We start from the raw sequence: 17,320 nt of genomic DNA on the forward strand, positions 1-17,320 counted from the left end.
GATTGAGGCCTTGCTTGGATGTCACGGACCGGCATGGGGAGGAGAGGCCTGAAAACGCATCCCGCCAAACATGGTTCACACCACTGCCGCTTGACTGAGTGGGAAGGGGGAAGAGGAGAAGCCCCTCATGGCCTGGGAAAGCCCCCCCCGAGCAGTCCTCGCATCAGTGCCCAGAGCCAAGAAGCTCCTGCTTGAAAAATAGTGAATACCTCTGGCCTATGTAGTCCAGCATTCTGTTCCTACTGTGGCCAACTAGATGCCTATGGGAAGCCCATAAGCAGGACGAGAGCATAATAGCTCTCTCCTGCTATTTCCCCAGAAGTGGCATTCAGAGGCATCCTGCCTCAGATACTGGAGGTAGCATATAGCCATCAGGACTAGTAGCCATCGTCAGCCTTATCCTCCATGAATTTGTCCCCCTTTTAAAGTAATCCAAATTGGTGGCCATCACAATGCCTTGTGGTAGCAAATTCCATAGTTTAACTACATACTGTGTGAAGCACTTCCTTTCATCTGTCCTGAACAGGAATGGACAGAGCACAGAATTGCTCAGGGGCAACCAAGGAGTAAATGAGCTCTCACCCTCTGCTGTGCTGCTATTTTAATGTTTTTAATCATTTCCTAACAGCTATTTTTTACTCTATTGTAAACTTGCACTGCGAAGGCTAACTGGCCATTGAATGGGGGAGTATGTTTCAGAAAAATATAAATTAGATGGTCCTAAGTGGTGAGGTTGGGTTCTTCATGTCACTGGGAAATGTCTAGTTACCACCACTCAAGTCTGGAGAGAGGCAAATACCTACATGATGTCAGGGCTATTTGCCGTGGTCACCAGCACGTACATATCAAACACGATTTCAAGGTAATTCGAAAAATATGGCAAGCCTTCCTCAGTCTTCAGGTTCCTAAAACAAAAACAAAAAATGAAAATGAGGAAAACACACAGGACATGTCAGGGCAGATGCAAAGGGTACTGAGTTCAATCCACAGCATTCCAGGCACAGCCGGAAAAACATCTGCCTGAAATTCTGGGGAGCAGCTGCCAATCAGTGTCGACAACACTGGCCTAGACGGCATGTTGCCAATGGCAATTGCCTGATGCAGTATAAAGCAGCTTCCTATGTTTAGCCAGAGAGGACTTCCCCCCACACACAGTAGCTGCTGGGCACCCATCTAGAATGGGCTCCAGACTGGGGCTCCACACCAATTCCCCCCCCCCACGCTATTTACTGCAAACAGCACCTTCCATGGGAAAATAGCAGCCAGTGACAATTTTCAGAAGAAAACTGGCACAGGTTCCATATCCTAAATCAGGCCAAATCCTGAATCGGACATACATTCTGGATCCGCACCCCACAGCTGCTTTTTCTTCAGTATAAAGATGGGCACTTCAAAGTAAACATTTTTTTTTAAAGTATGCAAATTATGCAACAGGTTAGAGGACTTTAAGGTCCTGTTGCTGAAATCCCACTTTCTGAGCACAGCGGTCTTTGAACAGCTATAACAGCTTTCCCTAATCTGGCACCCTCCAGATGTGTTGGGACTCTAATGGGGTAGGTGGGTGGAGGAAGGTCCCCCAACCACCCCATCCTCGTTACATTATTGACCACCAGGTATTTCATATAAACACCCTTTCTCCTTTTCCTCCACTGCATTCTTTTTGATTTGGTTGTTAATATTCCCATGGGTAACCGCTGTGGGTGTTGATGCGATAATTGGTCATCTCATCTCTGTATTGGAAGGCACTGTTGTTTTTCCCCCTGATCTCTTTGTCTTTTGTCCTCCATTGCTTAGAGTTGGAGTCAGCAGGTGTCAGGGTTGTGTGTGTGCACTTTTTTAAATATACTAGAACCCCAAGATCCATCAAGTACAAAATAATGGCTGGACACACACCAAGAATTAAGGAACAGGGTGCCTCTGAGCATATACTCAGCCCAAGAATTTGTGACCAGTACCAGAAACTAGCTACCAGGTCTTTTTACACAAAAAACCACCCCTGCTTTTCCCTCCAACTGTTCTATTTTAGCAACCTAATTGTTTTTGAGGGGGGAACACTTTTTAATTGTTGCTATTATAAGACGATTGCAAGTCAGAAACTCTTGCTGATCTACCACAAGTCACCCAAAGAATTACCTGTAGATCCTAATCTACCTTCTGCTGGCACCCTTACCTGTCCCCAAACAGCTTCAAGGCCATGAGAGAGAACATCAGGACGCTGAACATGAACAGCAGAAAGACATAGGTGATCTCAGGCAGAGTGTTGCGGATGCTGCGGAATGCTCGTCGGATCTGCCAAGAAGGAGCAGGCATTCCTTAGGAGCAGACGTCAACAGTATCTCTATTCCATCAGCGTTACCCTTTGCATATGGAGATGAACCCATCAGCAGGCAGGCCTATACGCCCCTATTTCTGTCTGGATGCAAAGCCTGGACACCCTCTATCCAGTCCCAAAGTTGAGATTTTTCAGATAATGGGGAGAACACAAATGAGTTGGAAGGAGAAAAAAGCCCTCAGGTCCACAGTACTGCTTTTCTAGGTGATTGTAAGAGTTGTTACTGATCACAAAAGTCAATGAACATCCAAGCAGTGTCAGGCTGGTTGAAACCTGATTTATTTGTTTATTTCATTTCATTTCTATACTGCCCAATAGCTGAAGCTCTCTGGGCAGTTCACAAAAATTAAAACCAACAAGCACGCAGTAAAACAATATAAAATATAAAAACAAAACCACAATATAACAATACAACCAGAATAAAACCAGAATAAAACCTAGCAGCAATGCAAAGATTCAAAATACAGACTTATAAGAGCAAAGCTAAAAGTCTAGAAAGCTAAAATGCCTGGGAAAATAAAAAGGTCTTCACCTGGCGCCGGAAGGAATACAGTGTAGGTGCCAGGTGAACCTCACCAGGTAGCTCATTCCACAGCTGGGGTGCCACAGCAGAAAAGGCCCTCCTCCTAGTAGCCACCTGCCTCAATTCCTTTGGCAGGGGCTCACAGAGGAGGACCGGTGACGATTTTCTCAAGGTCCAGGCAGGCACATATCGGAGGAGGCGATCCTTCAGATAACCTGGCCCCAAGCCGTTAAGGGCTTTGAATGTTAAAACCAGCACTTTGAATCAGGCCCAGAAATGGGCTGGCAGCCAGTGCAGCTGGAAAAGTACTGGCGTAATATGAGCTCATTGGCCAGGCCCTGTTAACAATCTTGCTGCCCTATTTTGGATTAGCTGAAGTTTCCAGACTGTTTTCAAAGGCAACCCCACGTATAACGCATTGCAGTAATCCGGAAGAGAAGTTATCAGAGCATGGATAACTGTAGCTAGGCTATTCTGTCCAGATAAGGGCGTAGTTGGTATACCAGCCTTAGCTGATAAAAGGTGCTCTGTGCCACTGAGTTCACCTGTGCCTCAAGTGACAGTTCTGGGTTCAAGTGACAGTTCTGGGTCGAAGAGCACCCCCAGACTATGAACCTGATCCTTTAGGGGGAGTGCAACCCCCTCCAGAACTGGTTGAGTATCACCTAGCCGGGCAGATGAACCACCCACTAACAGTACCTCTGTCTTGTCTGGATTGAGTTTCAGTTTATTGGCCCTCATCCAGTCCATTACCGTGCCCAGGCACTGATTCAGAACAGCCACTGCCTCAACTGGGTTTGATGAGAAAGAGAGGTAGAGCTGGGTGTCATCCGCATATGGATGGCATTGGCACCTCAGCCCACACCTCCGGATAACCTCCCCCAGCAGTTTCATGTAGAAGTTAAACAGCATGGGGGATAAAATAGAGCCCTGTGGAACCCCATGGCACAATTGCCATGGTGCAGAGCAATAATCCCCCAGCACCACCTTCTGGAATCGGCCATCCAAGTAGGAGCGGAACCACTGCAGTGCAGTGCCTCCAACTCCCAACCCAGACAACCTATCCAGAAGGATACCATGGTCGATGGTATCGAAAGCCGCTGAGAGGTCCAGGAGAATCAACAGGGTCACACTCCCCCTGTCCCTCTCCCAGCAAAGGTCATCCCACAGCGTGACGGAAGCAATTTCCGTTCCAAAACCAGGCCTGAAGCCCAATTGAAATGGATCTAGATAATCTGTTTCATTCAAGAGTGCCTGGAGCTGTCCTGCAACCACCTGATCAAGCACCTTGCCCAGGAAGGGGATGTTGGCCACTGGCCTATAATTGTTAACGTCCTCCGGGTCCAGGTTAGGCTTTTTTAGGAGTGGTCTAATTACCGCCTCTTTTAAAGAGGCCAGCACCACTCCCTCTCTCAAGGAGGAATTTGCAACCTCCTGGACCCAGCCTGACATCCCCTCCTTGTTTGATGTAATAAGCCATGAAGGGCAAGGGTCAAGCACACAAGTGGTCGATCGGACTTGGCCAAGCACCTTGTCCGCATCCTCAGGCCTCAATAACTGAAACTCATCCAATAAAACTGGACCAGACGGTGCTCTGAACACCTCTACCGATGGAACTGCATTAATCATGGTGTCCAATTCATGACGAATCTGAGCGACTTTATCTTCAAAGTGCCTTGCAAAGTTGGCACAACGTGCTACTGAGGGTTCCACAGTCTCTCTCCCTGGCCCAGAATGTAACAGGCTGCGAACCACTCAAAAAAGCTCAGCTGGATGACACTGAGAAGATGCAATGCTGGTGGAAAAGAACTGTCTCTTTGACACCCTCACTGCCACAGAGTAGGCTCGATAATGAGCTCTAACCGTTGTTCAGTCAGACTCAGCACGAGTTTTCCTGACCTGCATTCTAGCTGTCTCCCCTCTTGCTTCATTGCCCTCAGCTCAGGTGTATATCAAGGAGATGAGTGGGCCCTGCTCAGAGGGAGAGGGCGCTTGGGCGTGATTGTGTCAACTGCCCGAGTCATCTCTGCATTCCACAGAGCGACCTGGGCTTTGACAGGAGCACCAGCCATACCAGCAGGAAAAACCCTGAAAAGCCCTCTGGAATCCATCAGAATCCATTAGCCTCCAGGGGTGGACCATTTTAATAGGTCCCCCACCCTTGCAGAGGGGAAAGGCTGCCAAGAGTCTAAACCTCAGCAGGAAGTGATCTGACCATGACAAAGGGACAGATGTTAATTCCTCCACTTTCAGATCACCACCCTCCTGCCCAGTCGAGAAAACCAGATCAAGCGTGTGTCCTTTTACATGTGTTGCATTCCAGATAATAGCAAGGAGAGACAAGAAGGCCTTCTTAAATGAACAATGCAAAGAAATCGAGGAAAACAACAGAATGGGAAAGACTAGAGATCTCTTCAAGAAAATTGGAGATCTCAAGGGAACGTTTTGTGCAAAGATGGGCATGATAAAGGACAAAGAAGGCAGGGGACCTAACAGAAGCAGATGAGATTAAGAAGAGGTGGCAAGAATACACAGAAGAACTATACAGGAAAGATCTGAATGTCCCTGAGAGCCATGATAGTGCGGTCACTGAACTTGAGCCGGACATCCTAGAGAGTGAAGTCAAGTGGGCCTTAGGAAGCATTAGTAACAACAAAGCTAGCGGAGATGACAGTATTCCAGCCGAGCTATTTAAAATCCTAAAAGATGATGCTGTTAAAGTGCTGCATTCAATATGCCAACAAATCTGGAACACTCAACAGTGGCCACAAGACAGGAAAAGGTCAGTTTACATTCCAATTCCAAAGAAGGGCACTGCCAAAGAGTGTTCAAACTACCGCACAATTGCGCTCATTTCACATGCCAGCAAGGTGATGCTCAAAATCCTACAAGCTAGGCTTCAGCAGTATGCGAACCGAGAACTACCGGAAGTACAAGCTGGGTTTCAAAGAGGCAGAGGAACTAGAGATCAAATCGCCAACATTCGCTGCATCATGGAGAAAGCAAGAGAATTCCAGAAAAACGTCTATTTCTTCTTCATTGACTACGCTAAAGCCTTTGATTGTGTGGATCACAACAAACTGTGGCAAATTCTTAAAGTGATGGGAGTACCAGACCACCTTACCTGTCTCCTGAGAAACCTGTACGAGGGTCAAGAAGCAACAGTAAGAACCAGACATGGAACAACAGATTGGTTCAAAATTGGGAAAGGAGTACGACAGGGCTGCATATTGTCGCCCTGCTTATTTAACGTATATGCAGAGTACATCATGAGAAACGCCAGGTTGGATGAATCACAGGTCAGAATTAAGATTGACGGGAGAATTATCAACAACCTCAGATACGCAGACGATACCACCCTAATGGCAGAAAGCGAAGAGGATCTAAAGAGCTTCTTGTTGAGGGTGAAAGTGGAGAGTGCAAAAGCTGGTTTGAAACTCAACATTAAAAAAGCTAAGATCATGGCATCTGGCCCCATCACTTCCTGGCATATAGAAGGGGAAGAAATGGAAGCAGTGACAGATTTTATTTTCTTGGGCTCCAAGATCACCACAGACGGTGACTGCAGCCATGAAATTAAAAGACGCTTGCTCCTTGGGAGGAAAGCTACGGTAAACCTAGACAGCATAGTAAGAAGTAGAGACATCACCTTGCCGACAAAGGTCTGTATAATCAAAGCTATGGTTTTCCCAGTAGTAATGCATGGCTGTGAGAGCTGGACTGTAAGGAAGGCTGAGTGCCGAAGAATTGATGCTTTCAAATTGTGGTGCTGGAGAAGACTCTTATGAGTCTCCTGGACTGCAAGGAGGTCAAATCAGTCAATCCTAAAGGAAATCAACCCTGAGTGCTCATTGGAAGGACAGATACTGAAGCTGAAGCTCAAATATTTTGGCCACCTAATGCGAAGAGGAAACTCCCTGGACAAGACCCTGATGCTGGGAAAGACTGAAGGCAAAAGGAGAAGGGGACGGCAGGGGATGAGATCGCTAGATAGCATCACCGATGCAATGAATATGAACTTGAGCACACTCTGGGAGAGAGCGGAGGACAGGAAGTCCTGGCGTGCTATGGTCCATGGGGTCACGAAGAGTCGGACACGACTTAATGACTTAACAGCAACAACAACAATTTTTGTCATGGTGGCTATGAAGTCCTGAGCTGCCCCGGATACAGCAGCCTTGGCATGGAAGTTGAGATCCCCCAGGACCATTATCCTAGGGATCCTCAACACCAGCTCTGAGACCACCTCCGTCAGCTCAGGCAGGAAGTCTGATGGGTGGCACACCAGCAGAATCCCTAATCTGTCCCGGGTACCCAACACAAGGTACAAACACTCAAGATCTGCACTCGAATGAGCAGGAAGCCTAGAGAGGGGGATCGAATTCCTATAGACCACAGCAAGCCCCCCTGCCCGACCCTCGAATCGGTGTTGGTGCTGCACCGAGTACCCAGGAGGGCACAGCTGGGAGAGAGTGACCCCCCCCAGTTCCCCCCCCCCCAGGTCTCAGTAATACATACCAGGTCAGCCCCCTCATCCACAATCAAATCATGGATGAGGGAGATTTTATTTTGGACCAACCTGGCATTCAGCAGCAGCACCAGACCTGAGGGCAAGCCGATAAGGCTGCCAGGAACCATCAGGCTGGGGGAAGAACCAGAAGAGGGGACAGCCGTAAGGTGTCGAGCCCCTCTTCTCCTCAGCTGGCTTGTCAATCCCCCAGCGCCATACTCCCCCTGCTCGTGACCACACTTACGGCGGCACCTCCCCGACCCCCTGCGTTGCTCCATGGACGTCCCAGGCACGAACTGAAATGCTAAAGTTTCAATGGCATGCAAAGATCCATGCCGTCTAGACGAGAGGCGCTGAGTGTCTTTCAGCCCAAGGGCTTCAGAGAAGCTCTCAGGGGCCGCATTACAGTGGTGGGAGGGGCTAGAGGCAAGGGGAGGTGGGGTCAAAGGCAAAAGGGGTGTGGACAAATATATCCGCATATTTTAGCCTAAGGGTGCAGCCCTATGCATGTTTAGACAGAAATGAGTTCTAGAATTCCCAGCATTCCCCAACCAGCCATGCTGGCTGGGGAATGCTAGGAGCTGTAGGACATTTTTCTGTCTAAACACGCATAGGATTGCGCCCCAAAGCTCTTTCTGCCAGTAGCGAAGCCTTAGGAGAGGCCTTCCAACCCTTTAGAATGGGAGGAAAAAACTGCAGAAAAGCTGGGAAAGCCACCCAATGATCGGTGCTTTGGGGGGTGGGGGAGAAGGGGGCATGGCCATCTGGAGAATCCCAGAGGGCCACATCGGGACCCCAGGTCTAAGGTTCTGCGCCCCTGATCTAGACAAGCAGGACAGGTGCCTTTTCTGCACAAATGATGTCTCCACAGCACACACAGGTGGGCAGCTGTAGCTGGCACAGGCTCCCCCACCCCTCCATACAATGGACTGGAGTAGCTGTGGGGTGAGTAGAGGCTGACTGACCGACCATCACTTCCTTCAAGTGCAGGGCTGTTGTGGGGGAGCAGGTGTGATATGCAAGTGGAAAGGTATAGAGGCAGTGAAGCTCTAACAAGCAATGGCTGGGAACAAAGGAGAGCCATCACCTCTGTTGTCCTCTATGTGAGCTGGCAGCCCCCTGCTGGAAACAATATGCTGGGTCATGGTGTGATCGAGCAATGCAATCTTTGGGTTTTGGGCGGAATGAGGTGTAAGTTGCGACAAGCGCTCTTGTTTTGTTCACAAATAGCAAAAGATGTGAAGCCACAGGGATACCGGGGGTGGGGGTGGGGGCTAGAAAAATGGAGAACTGAAAAATTCAAAATACAGTTTTCCATTCCCTCACCCAATGGATTTTTTTTTGAAAATTTTGAAAAAGATATCACCCCCATGAATTTTTCTATCCCCCCCGCACAATTTTTCCCCAATTATTTTTTGCAGGCCTCATTTTAAAAGAGGGCCTGCATGGGAACAGCCTACCATGCCTTCTGCAGGATGGCACATTTTTCACACTGGCCATGAGGTCTGTGGGACTCTGTGGTACTTTTCAACTAAAAACAGCCCTCTGTGTGAACAAAACCCACAGCTGAGGCACCACAGCTTTTGTGTAGAAACAAATCTTCCTTGCTTACCATGAGAGAGTCAACCTTGGGATTCAGATAGAATCAGTCCGAGTGACCCGACTATAGCTGGGTTCTGTTGTCATTGTAATTCCTGAGGGCCTTGCATTTGATCCTGGTGGCCAGAGCGTGTGTGGGCTCAGAGCCCATCTAGACATAGGGATGTCATGAGAGCGCGCGTGCGTGTGTGGTCTGATGGACTCCCCCTCGCCCGCCCTCCCAGACCCTGCTTGCCGAAATGCGGGGCAACCCTGTACCCGCTCGGCGAGCACCCCGCGGCTGCCCATCCTCCCTAGCGAGCCGCCATCCTGCGCAACGATGGTGGTTCAAGGGCTTCTGGGTAGGAAATGTTGTGTAATTGGCAGCCGTTAAGGGCCCATTTACACAACATTACAGGCACAAATCGAGCATTCACACGATGGAGTTGTGCACAGTGGTGGCTTGCTAGGGAAGATGGGCGGCCCTGCGGCTTTGCTGGGTGCTTGCTGGGCCATGATGAAGCTCACGCGGCACCGTGAACTGGGGCAGGCCGGGGCTCGGCAAGCACCCGACAAAGCCAGGCGTGGGCAAGTCTGTCCATCCCTATCTATGCAACACACTCAAACCAACGCAGCTGTCAAAGCATCTATCCAGGAGTACTGGGAAGTGTAATTTCCCCAAGACTGCTGAAAGCCATGGCAGAGGTCCTCAAAGTATACGCCAAGACAATACAAGCCTAAGTCAGTTTCAGCATACTAGACATGCCCTTTACTAGCCAGCAATTAGCACTGCCCATTTCTTCCGCTCCCTCTTCAGAAGTTATGGCCACATGTCAATCAATGCATGAGTAGGGCTGTGCCAGCTAGGCCCTTTTAAATTATTGCACTTCAGATATTCCAGGGCTCAGCCCCATGCCTGTAACAGCTTAGGATGTGACTGACGGCTTTTCTACATGAGGCTTTTATCCTGCACCTTTACCAAGGCTTCTGCTTTTGGATTCTTTACAGGATTATGCTCAGCTCCTTTACACATGTTTTTTCCCCTCCTGGGGTTTCTCTCTCTCTCTCTGCCCTTCTATATGTTCTATTACACAACCACTAGGTGTTGCTGTGGTATAGCGGAATTGTGCAAATACACAAGGGTTCTATAATGCCATTCAAAAAAATTCCAGACTTCCCTCGTTAAGAAAAAAATGTGATAATGGTTGCAAGGCATGGGAAAGGCTCTGGAGGATGACGACATTGTGTAAAGGACCTGCAAGCTACCAAGAGTGAGCAATCGTGAGAGCAAAATAAAAGCCTTGTGTAGAAAAGAACATAGTGCAGGAAGAACATATACACCTCCTGTTCCATGGCATGTCAGTCACATCTGGCAAACACCTTTGCTAGCTGTCCTGCCTAGAAGAAGTGCAAGTTCCCTATACATGTCCCAAGGAGAAGAGAGGCAAAGAAGTCATGCAGAGGAACATTATTTATTTATTTGCTGTGTTTTAACACTGCCCAGAAACAGTACTCCCTGTTGCTTGCACCTGAAGTGACTCAGATGAGCCGCTTTCCTTCACCTCGTGGAAGATTCCCAGCTCCCCGCCAAACCACTGTTTTCCCCTTCTTTAAGGGATCTCCTGACACCTTACCTCACGCTTCAGTTTTCCCAAAGCCAGGCCAGGCTTAAGCCTGCCTGGATGCATAGAGGAGAGAAAAAGCAGAAAATGGTTTCAAAAGGGAGAGAGGGATAGATCTCTGGAGCAGGCAGACAATTAAGAAAATTGAAGCAAGGTCCATTTCCCTACTAGTGGTAGGTTACTTTAACTAGGTAATCCTTCTGGAAGACTGATGCGCACACAGTCTCTTACCTGTCGACTTTCTGCAAAGTTTATTAAGAAGATGGGTCGCATAGGCCTGGACCATCGGACACCACGGATGCTGGAGATCCTAAGAGCTCCATAGATTATTAGGTCAACCAAGGTCATCTGGAGGGGGTGGGGGGGTGGAGGAGAAAAAGCCACTGAAATTCAAGGAACTGTGCTCCATAAACAGCTTAACAGATTATTTTCTGATAAGCAGAATGCAGAGGGCAAAGACACTCATGAATTTGAGTTTCACGCTTGAGATATTAGCAATCCAGATTCAGGATTCTGGGATGAGAAAGTTATAAACCTGGTTCCATGGGAGTTGTAGTCCAACACATCTGCTGGGCACCAGGTTGGACAAAGCTGGTTTAAACCTTGTGCACTAGTGCTCCGCACACTTAAGATACCATGACACGAGTTGCGGGAAATTCAGCTGAAGCCTTATGGGCAGCCATTCTGCACACTGCTCTCGGCTCAAGCAGGATTGCAGCCTAGAGGTCTTACAGAAATTATAAGTGAATTTTAGCTACTCAAAAAGGTATTAATTGGTTTTCAATAGCAATCACAGACCCAGGGGCTGATTCAGAAAATGGCTACCACAGGGGAGCTTGCCCATTTATAAAATGGCTGCCATGGTGGGTGTGGCCAGCCACAAAACACCCATTTCCTGGAAGGCAAACTGGTGAGATAACAGAAAAGTAACTTGCCCAAGGATGTAATTACAAGGCAAAGGTGGAGTCTGAGTTCCAAAGCACAAAACTGCACTTTTGAACCAAATGAAGATGGTGCTGGAGGGCAGCATTTCACTTTGCAGCATGCCTGCCTTCCAGGTGGATCCCAGTTTGGTCGTACTTGGACAGACCCATTGAGATCAATGGGACGTCACTTAGCCATGAGCAACACTGCTACCAGAAGACCGTAAGCTACAACGGACCAGGATTGTTATCATGATGCAGATGTTCTTCGTATCCTTCCAGAACACAAGGCGAGGAGTGACCTGGGCAAAATGGACGAGCCTTCCAAAGAAGACCAAAAGGCATAAGACTTCAATCAGCGAGGTAACCTGTTGAAATGAAGAGAGCGGGTGGAAAGTCAGAAGATAAGGAAAGCCGCACTGGACGGGACCAAAGGCGTATAGGAACAGAGGAAGCTGCCTTATAGCATGTCAGATAATCGATCCATCTAGCCCAATATCGTTGACACTGACTGGCAGCGGCTCTCTGGGGTTTCAGGCAGGAGTTTTTCCATTGAACCTTGGGCCTTCTGCATGCAAAGCAATGAGCTGTGGCCACCTCCCAATGCTATCTAGTCCAACATCCTGTTTAAAGCTAACCAAGATGGCGGTTTTATGCCAAATTATTGTAAAAATAAAATAAAAGGGGGAAGTGTTTGTTTTTTTGATTGTGCTTAAGTTGGTCATTTCAGCTCTCTCACACACTTTATCCAGCCTCCAACTTCAGGATGGAATTATCACCTGTTATATTTGGTCCATGTGCTTACCAAGAAAGGAAGTGGATACAGGGCAGGCTCTTCGAACACCGCGAGTGCAAGGTCCACGAAAATAAAGAAGTAGGTGGCCGCTTGCATAGTCCAGTGGTTATAGAGGTAGTAAAGCCTGGGAAGAGAAGAGTCATAAAAGGACTGAGAATGTCAGTAGGAAACAGTGGAGGCTGGTGGCTCCAATGTCGGTGGGGCAGTAAATCCGCTTGGGGTTTCAGTCAGAACTCTAAAGGAGCTGTCCAATGTGTGAAGCACCTTGGATAGCTCCTTTAGAGTTCTGACTGATTCTGACTGAAACCCGGAACGGATGCACTGCCCCACTGACATCAGAGCCACCAGCCTCCACTGGTAGAAAAGCTCAAGCAAGTGGTTTCGGTGGCGACAGCAGGAAGAACGTTTAGCCCAGGGGCTGGCAACCTGGTGTTCTCCAGATGACTTGGACGACAACTCACCTAAGCCTCAGCCACCATGGCTGATGGTCAGGGATTTGTGGGCGTTGTAGTTGGAAAACATCTGGAAACACTAGGTTGCCTATCCCCAAATTGGCTCATTCAAAACCATCAGAAGACCCTGTTCTAAGATTTTAGAAGTCAAAGTGATGTAAAGTCTAGGGCAGCCGTCCCCAACCTGGTGCCCTCCAGATGCGTTGGACTGCCATTTCCCAGCATCCCTCAGCCATCCATGCTAGGGGATGCTGGGAAATGACATCTGGAAGGCACCAGGTTGGGGGAGGCAGGTCTAGGGACTCAATCTTGATGGTGACTGGAGATTTTCCTCCTGAGTTGGCACCAGAAGTAGGTCTTTGTTGAGATTCCTCATGAATTATTTCCAGGCCACTGAAAACTCATGACAGCAGGTGTTCTCCCCCAAATGTAGGAGAGATATAGCTAGGGAAGCCAAGAAACCACATGTCAAAATACCAGAGAGCCTTGTCATGACAGAGGTGTACAAAATCATGCGTAGTGTGGAGAAAGTGGATAGGGAGACATTTTTCTCCCTCTGTCATAATACTAGAACCCAATGCGGTCATCCCATGAAGCTGATTGGTGGGATATTCAGGACAGATAAAAGTACTTCTTTGTACAGTGCAGAGTTAAACTATGGAATTCACTTCCACAAGATTTAGTGACGACCACCACTTTGGATGGCTTTTAAAGGGGATTAGACAAATTCATGGAGAATAAGGCTATCAATGGCTACTAGTCCTGATAGTCATATGCTACCTCCAGTATCAGAGGCAGTATGCCTATGTACACCAGTTGCTGGGGAACATGGACAGGAGGGTGTTGTTGTTGTTATTATTAACATTTCAATATCACCCCAGAGCCAAAGCTCTCTGGGAGGCTTACAAAGATTAAAAACCATTAAAAAATGTTGTACTCATATGCTTGGCCACGGTGTGAACAGAATGCTGGATTGAAAAGCCCTTTGGTCTGATCCAGCAAGGCTCTTATGTTCTTACTATTTAATTTCTTTCCCACTTTTCAGTAACACATGAACTCAAGACTTTTACAGTGGGACAATGGGCAGTATCCAATGCGACACTACTGCTAACATAAGTTACATTGTGCTAGTGTAAATGACTTCTAGAACAATGCCAATAACGCTTGCTGGAGTAATGGGGTTTCCTGGAAAACTCATCATGCCAGGAGGTGTTATTGGCATTGTGCTACAGGCCATTAGTGCTAGCACAATGTAAGTTGCTTTAATGGTAGTATCATATTGGATACTGCCCCCCCCCAGTTCATAAAGTTACAATTACAAAGTTTTAAGAAGCAGAGGAATCACAGCATCAAGGAGCATCATAAAAACAACACAGAGTGCAATTTTTAAAGGCCTGGGAAAATACAGAATCAGAGAGTTGGAAACAGCCTTCCGGGTCAGCCAGTCCAGCCCTCTGCTCAAGGCAGGAATCCAGAGCTACAGCATCCTGAACAAATGGTGGTCCAACCTCTGCTTAATGCCCTCCAATGAGGGAGAGCCCACCAACCTGCTAGATCAGGGGTCTCCAAGTATAGTACCAATTGGTACCACTGTGACTATGGACTCCTCTCTTGGCACGCACCAGGCTCCCTGCCCCTCCTGATTTTTAGTTTATTTAGATTTTTTTAAAAAAATGTTTCAAGCGGGAAGCCGACATTGTGCAAAATGAAGCACCAGCCTCCAGCACTATCTTTATTTCAAAGATTGCCTCATGTAGCATTCTTGGCCAAGTTACTTCTCTTCTCTGAGCTTCATCCATTTGTGCAGAAGACTGTGGGTTCAAGAGAGTGGTTTTGTGTTTGGGAACCTCTTGTCTACCTTGTCCTTGGCTAATTTACTTTTCTTTTAGCCTCACCAGCTTGTCTTCTAGGAAATGGGCATTTTGTTACTGGCTATGCCCACCACGGCAACCATTTGGTGAATGGCCAACTGTCCCATGGCAGCTATTTTGCGAGAGCATCCACAATACTTTCAGAATTCTAGGTGCATCCACCAACCCATCCCTGCTTTAGGTAATTGATTCCATTGGCAAATCACTCTTACCAGAAAGAGGTTTCTCCTAATGTTCAGTCAAGATCTACCCTCCCATAACTCAAGCCCTTCAGATTTACCCCCTTAAGGTCTTCAGTTGGCAATTGATGTCAAAATGGGCACCAAGCAAACCTTCTTGGAAAGGGCATTCTAACGGTGGGGCAACCCAGCTATAAATGCCCTCTCTCAGCTATCATCACCCACCGCATTTCAAAAAGTGGGGGGTGGGGAGCACCTAGAGAAAGGGCTCCTCCAAGAATGACCTTAATACATGAGTAGGTACATGTGCCATGTTTCAATTTCTCATCATAGCAAGCTCAACACCATTCTTCTCAAAACAGATACACAGCCCCAACAAAACTAACTTCAAGAATAACCACTGCTTTGCTAGCCTTGCTTTAAAAACACTAAGAACACGTATCAGCCACGTTTGGGACCAAATCCCAAGAGACACTTGAGATCACTATAGGACCACCAACCGTATTCCGTTCAACACAACTCTTGGTACCATATAGCCTGTTACAGAACTGAACTTTTCACCACGTGATTTTAGGACCATAACGTGACTGCCCAGCAGGGGGAATGAGCAAGCCCTGGGCGGACTTGTGTTTCACAACGCAGCATTTTGCACCATGCATCAGAATTGTCAACAGGACGAAAAACCACGCATTCACCTGACTGCCTGTGGCGAGGTCTCAAATGGGATGTTCCTGTTGTACTGGGCATCATAGACATATGCTGCTGCCAGGAGGAGACCCTGTTGACAATTAGAAAGATGGATATTTTCAATATAGATACATTTTGATCGCTGTACACTTTACTTAGTAGCCTATTCTAGGCAGATCCAGGATTTCACTACTCTCTTCCTACCCCTATTCAATTTTTCTACTCTCTGCAGCCCCTTTTACCACTCCTCCACCTTACTGCCACAATGGTTATCTTATCCACAGAATGGAATCACCCAGCCCTGCTGTAGCCACCTGTTGACAGTCAGTGATGGCAGAGCGTATTCACGGCATAGGTGGATGGGAAGGCTGGGCATGTATAAAGTATAGCTGCTTTTCAGGGCTAAGCCCTCACAAAGCAACTTAATAAAAGCAGAGCAACATTAACATAGAATGCACATAGAGAAGCAGTTCTGAAATACAAAGTTAATTACAACTTCAGTTTATGGCAGCACTGAAGAGGAAGGCCTTCAAGTCTTGCCTGAACACAAGATGAAGGGCAGATTCAGAAGCCCTTCTCGGACAGAAGGGTCAAGATGAAGTCAATAGGAACAGAATTCCACAGTTTTGGGGCCACCACTGAGAAGACCCTACCTTGTGTGCCGATTCTCAAGGAGGACCCCTGAGGCAGATCTTAATGTACAGGCAGGACTGCATGGGTAAAGGTGGTTCTCTAAATAACAGGGTCCCAAGCCATATAGGGCTTTCAAAGTTAAGACCAGAACTCTGAATGTTATAGCAATCCTGTGCACACATTGTGGGAAACACGCCTCATTAAACACAACAGGATTTACTTGTGGGTCAACACACATAGGATCTGGCTGCAGGACTGGCTAGATCCGTCTTCCCCAACCAAGCACCCTCCAGATGTTAATAAATACACCTTCTATCATCCACAGCCAGCATAGCCAATGGCTGGGATGATGGGAGTTGTAGTCCAATACAGGCTGGGCTACATTAGAGGAGGCAAAAGCTCCATCCCATCTGTAACCCACAGCTGAAAAACAACAACCCACACATGCTTAGTTTAAGATGTTCCTTGGATTGCAGCCTGATGACCAAACAGTTCAGAGGGCACACAGCAAAACATGTAATGAAAGAATACAAGCTGATAACACCAGCAAGGACTATGCAATGCAACAGTGTCAGGGATTATTTTAACTGCATGGTTTAGCTATTAAAATTTAATGTTTAACTCCCCCTGCCCTTAAGTAGTTGCCTTGCAAGAAAGAGCCTGTTTCTGGCAGAAAGATAACTTAATGGCAGCTGTTCAGCTCAAGAGGCCACTCCTCACAGAACTGAAGTGGGGGGCGGGGCAGGGGAAATCTAGTATAATGCTATTTATCCTTTTTTTTAAAACCAACGTGGTCTATAAGTATGCTTTTAGCATAGTCAACAATGCAGCCTACAACCAGGTGGCAGAAGCTGACAACACAAATAACTAATAGCAGAGTTGTAACAGGTTATGTTCAACCCGACAATGTATGGTGCCCTGTCACACCTGTCGACAGCATCACACTTGTCATTCAGGGCAGACAAGCATCCAAACACTCATTTCTGGATTGGAGCAAGTTAATTCTATTGGTGTCTGTGTGGGGGACAATGACAATGCCCACAAGGCTGGCCTAAACTGTATGACTGCTACTTGTCTCTCAGCAAACATAGTATTATTTGAAGTTGCATGTTGAATTACAAACAATTAAGGCACCACACATCTGGTTCTTCCTGAAACCTCTATCATGTAAGCCTATAATCAACCCAGATTATGATAACATCTGTAATAAAGGA

General features: G+C 47.4%; 1 protein-coding gene across 1 annotated transcript in view; it reads right to left on the minus strand.

Moving 5' to 3' along the window:
* LOC146360205 (two pore channel protein 2-like) overlaps positions 1 to 17,320 on the minus strand; it is a 51,435-nt gene that overhangs the window by 25,144 nt on the left and 8,971 nt on the right. The window contains exons 3-8 of the mRNA XM_084822488.1: positions 15,482 to 15,564; positions 12,294 to 12,408; positions 11,728 to 11,856; positions 10,797 to 10,913; positions 2,171 to 2,289; positions 804 to 905 (exon numbers count right to left, since the gene is read on the minus strand). Coding sequence (XP_084678614.1) covers positions 804 to 905; positions 2,171 to 2,289; positions 10,797 to 10,913; positions 11,728 to 11,856; positions 12,294 to 12,408; positions 15,482 to 15,564 — 665 coding nt within the window. The remainder of the gene's footprint in view (positions 1 to 803; positions 906 to 2,170; positions 2,290 to 10,796; positions 10,914 to 11,727; positions 11,857 to 12,293; positions 12,409 to 15,481; positions 15,565 to 17,320) is intronic.

The sequence above is a fragment of the Heloderma suspectum genome, chromosome 1 (genome assembly GCF_057233095.1).
Source record: "Heloderma suspectum isolate Gila_16-S chromosome 1, 16-S_ref, whole genome shotgun sequence".
NCBI lineage: Eukaryota > Metazoa > Chordata > Lepidosauria > Squamata > Helodermatidae > Heloderma > Heloderma suspectum.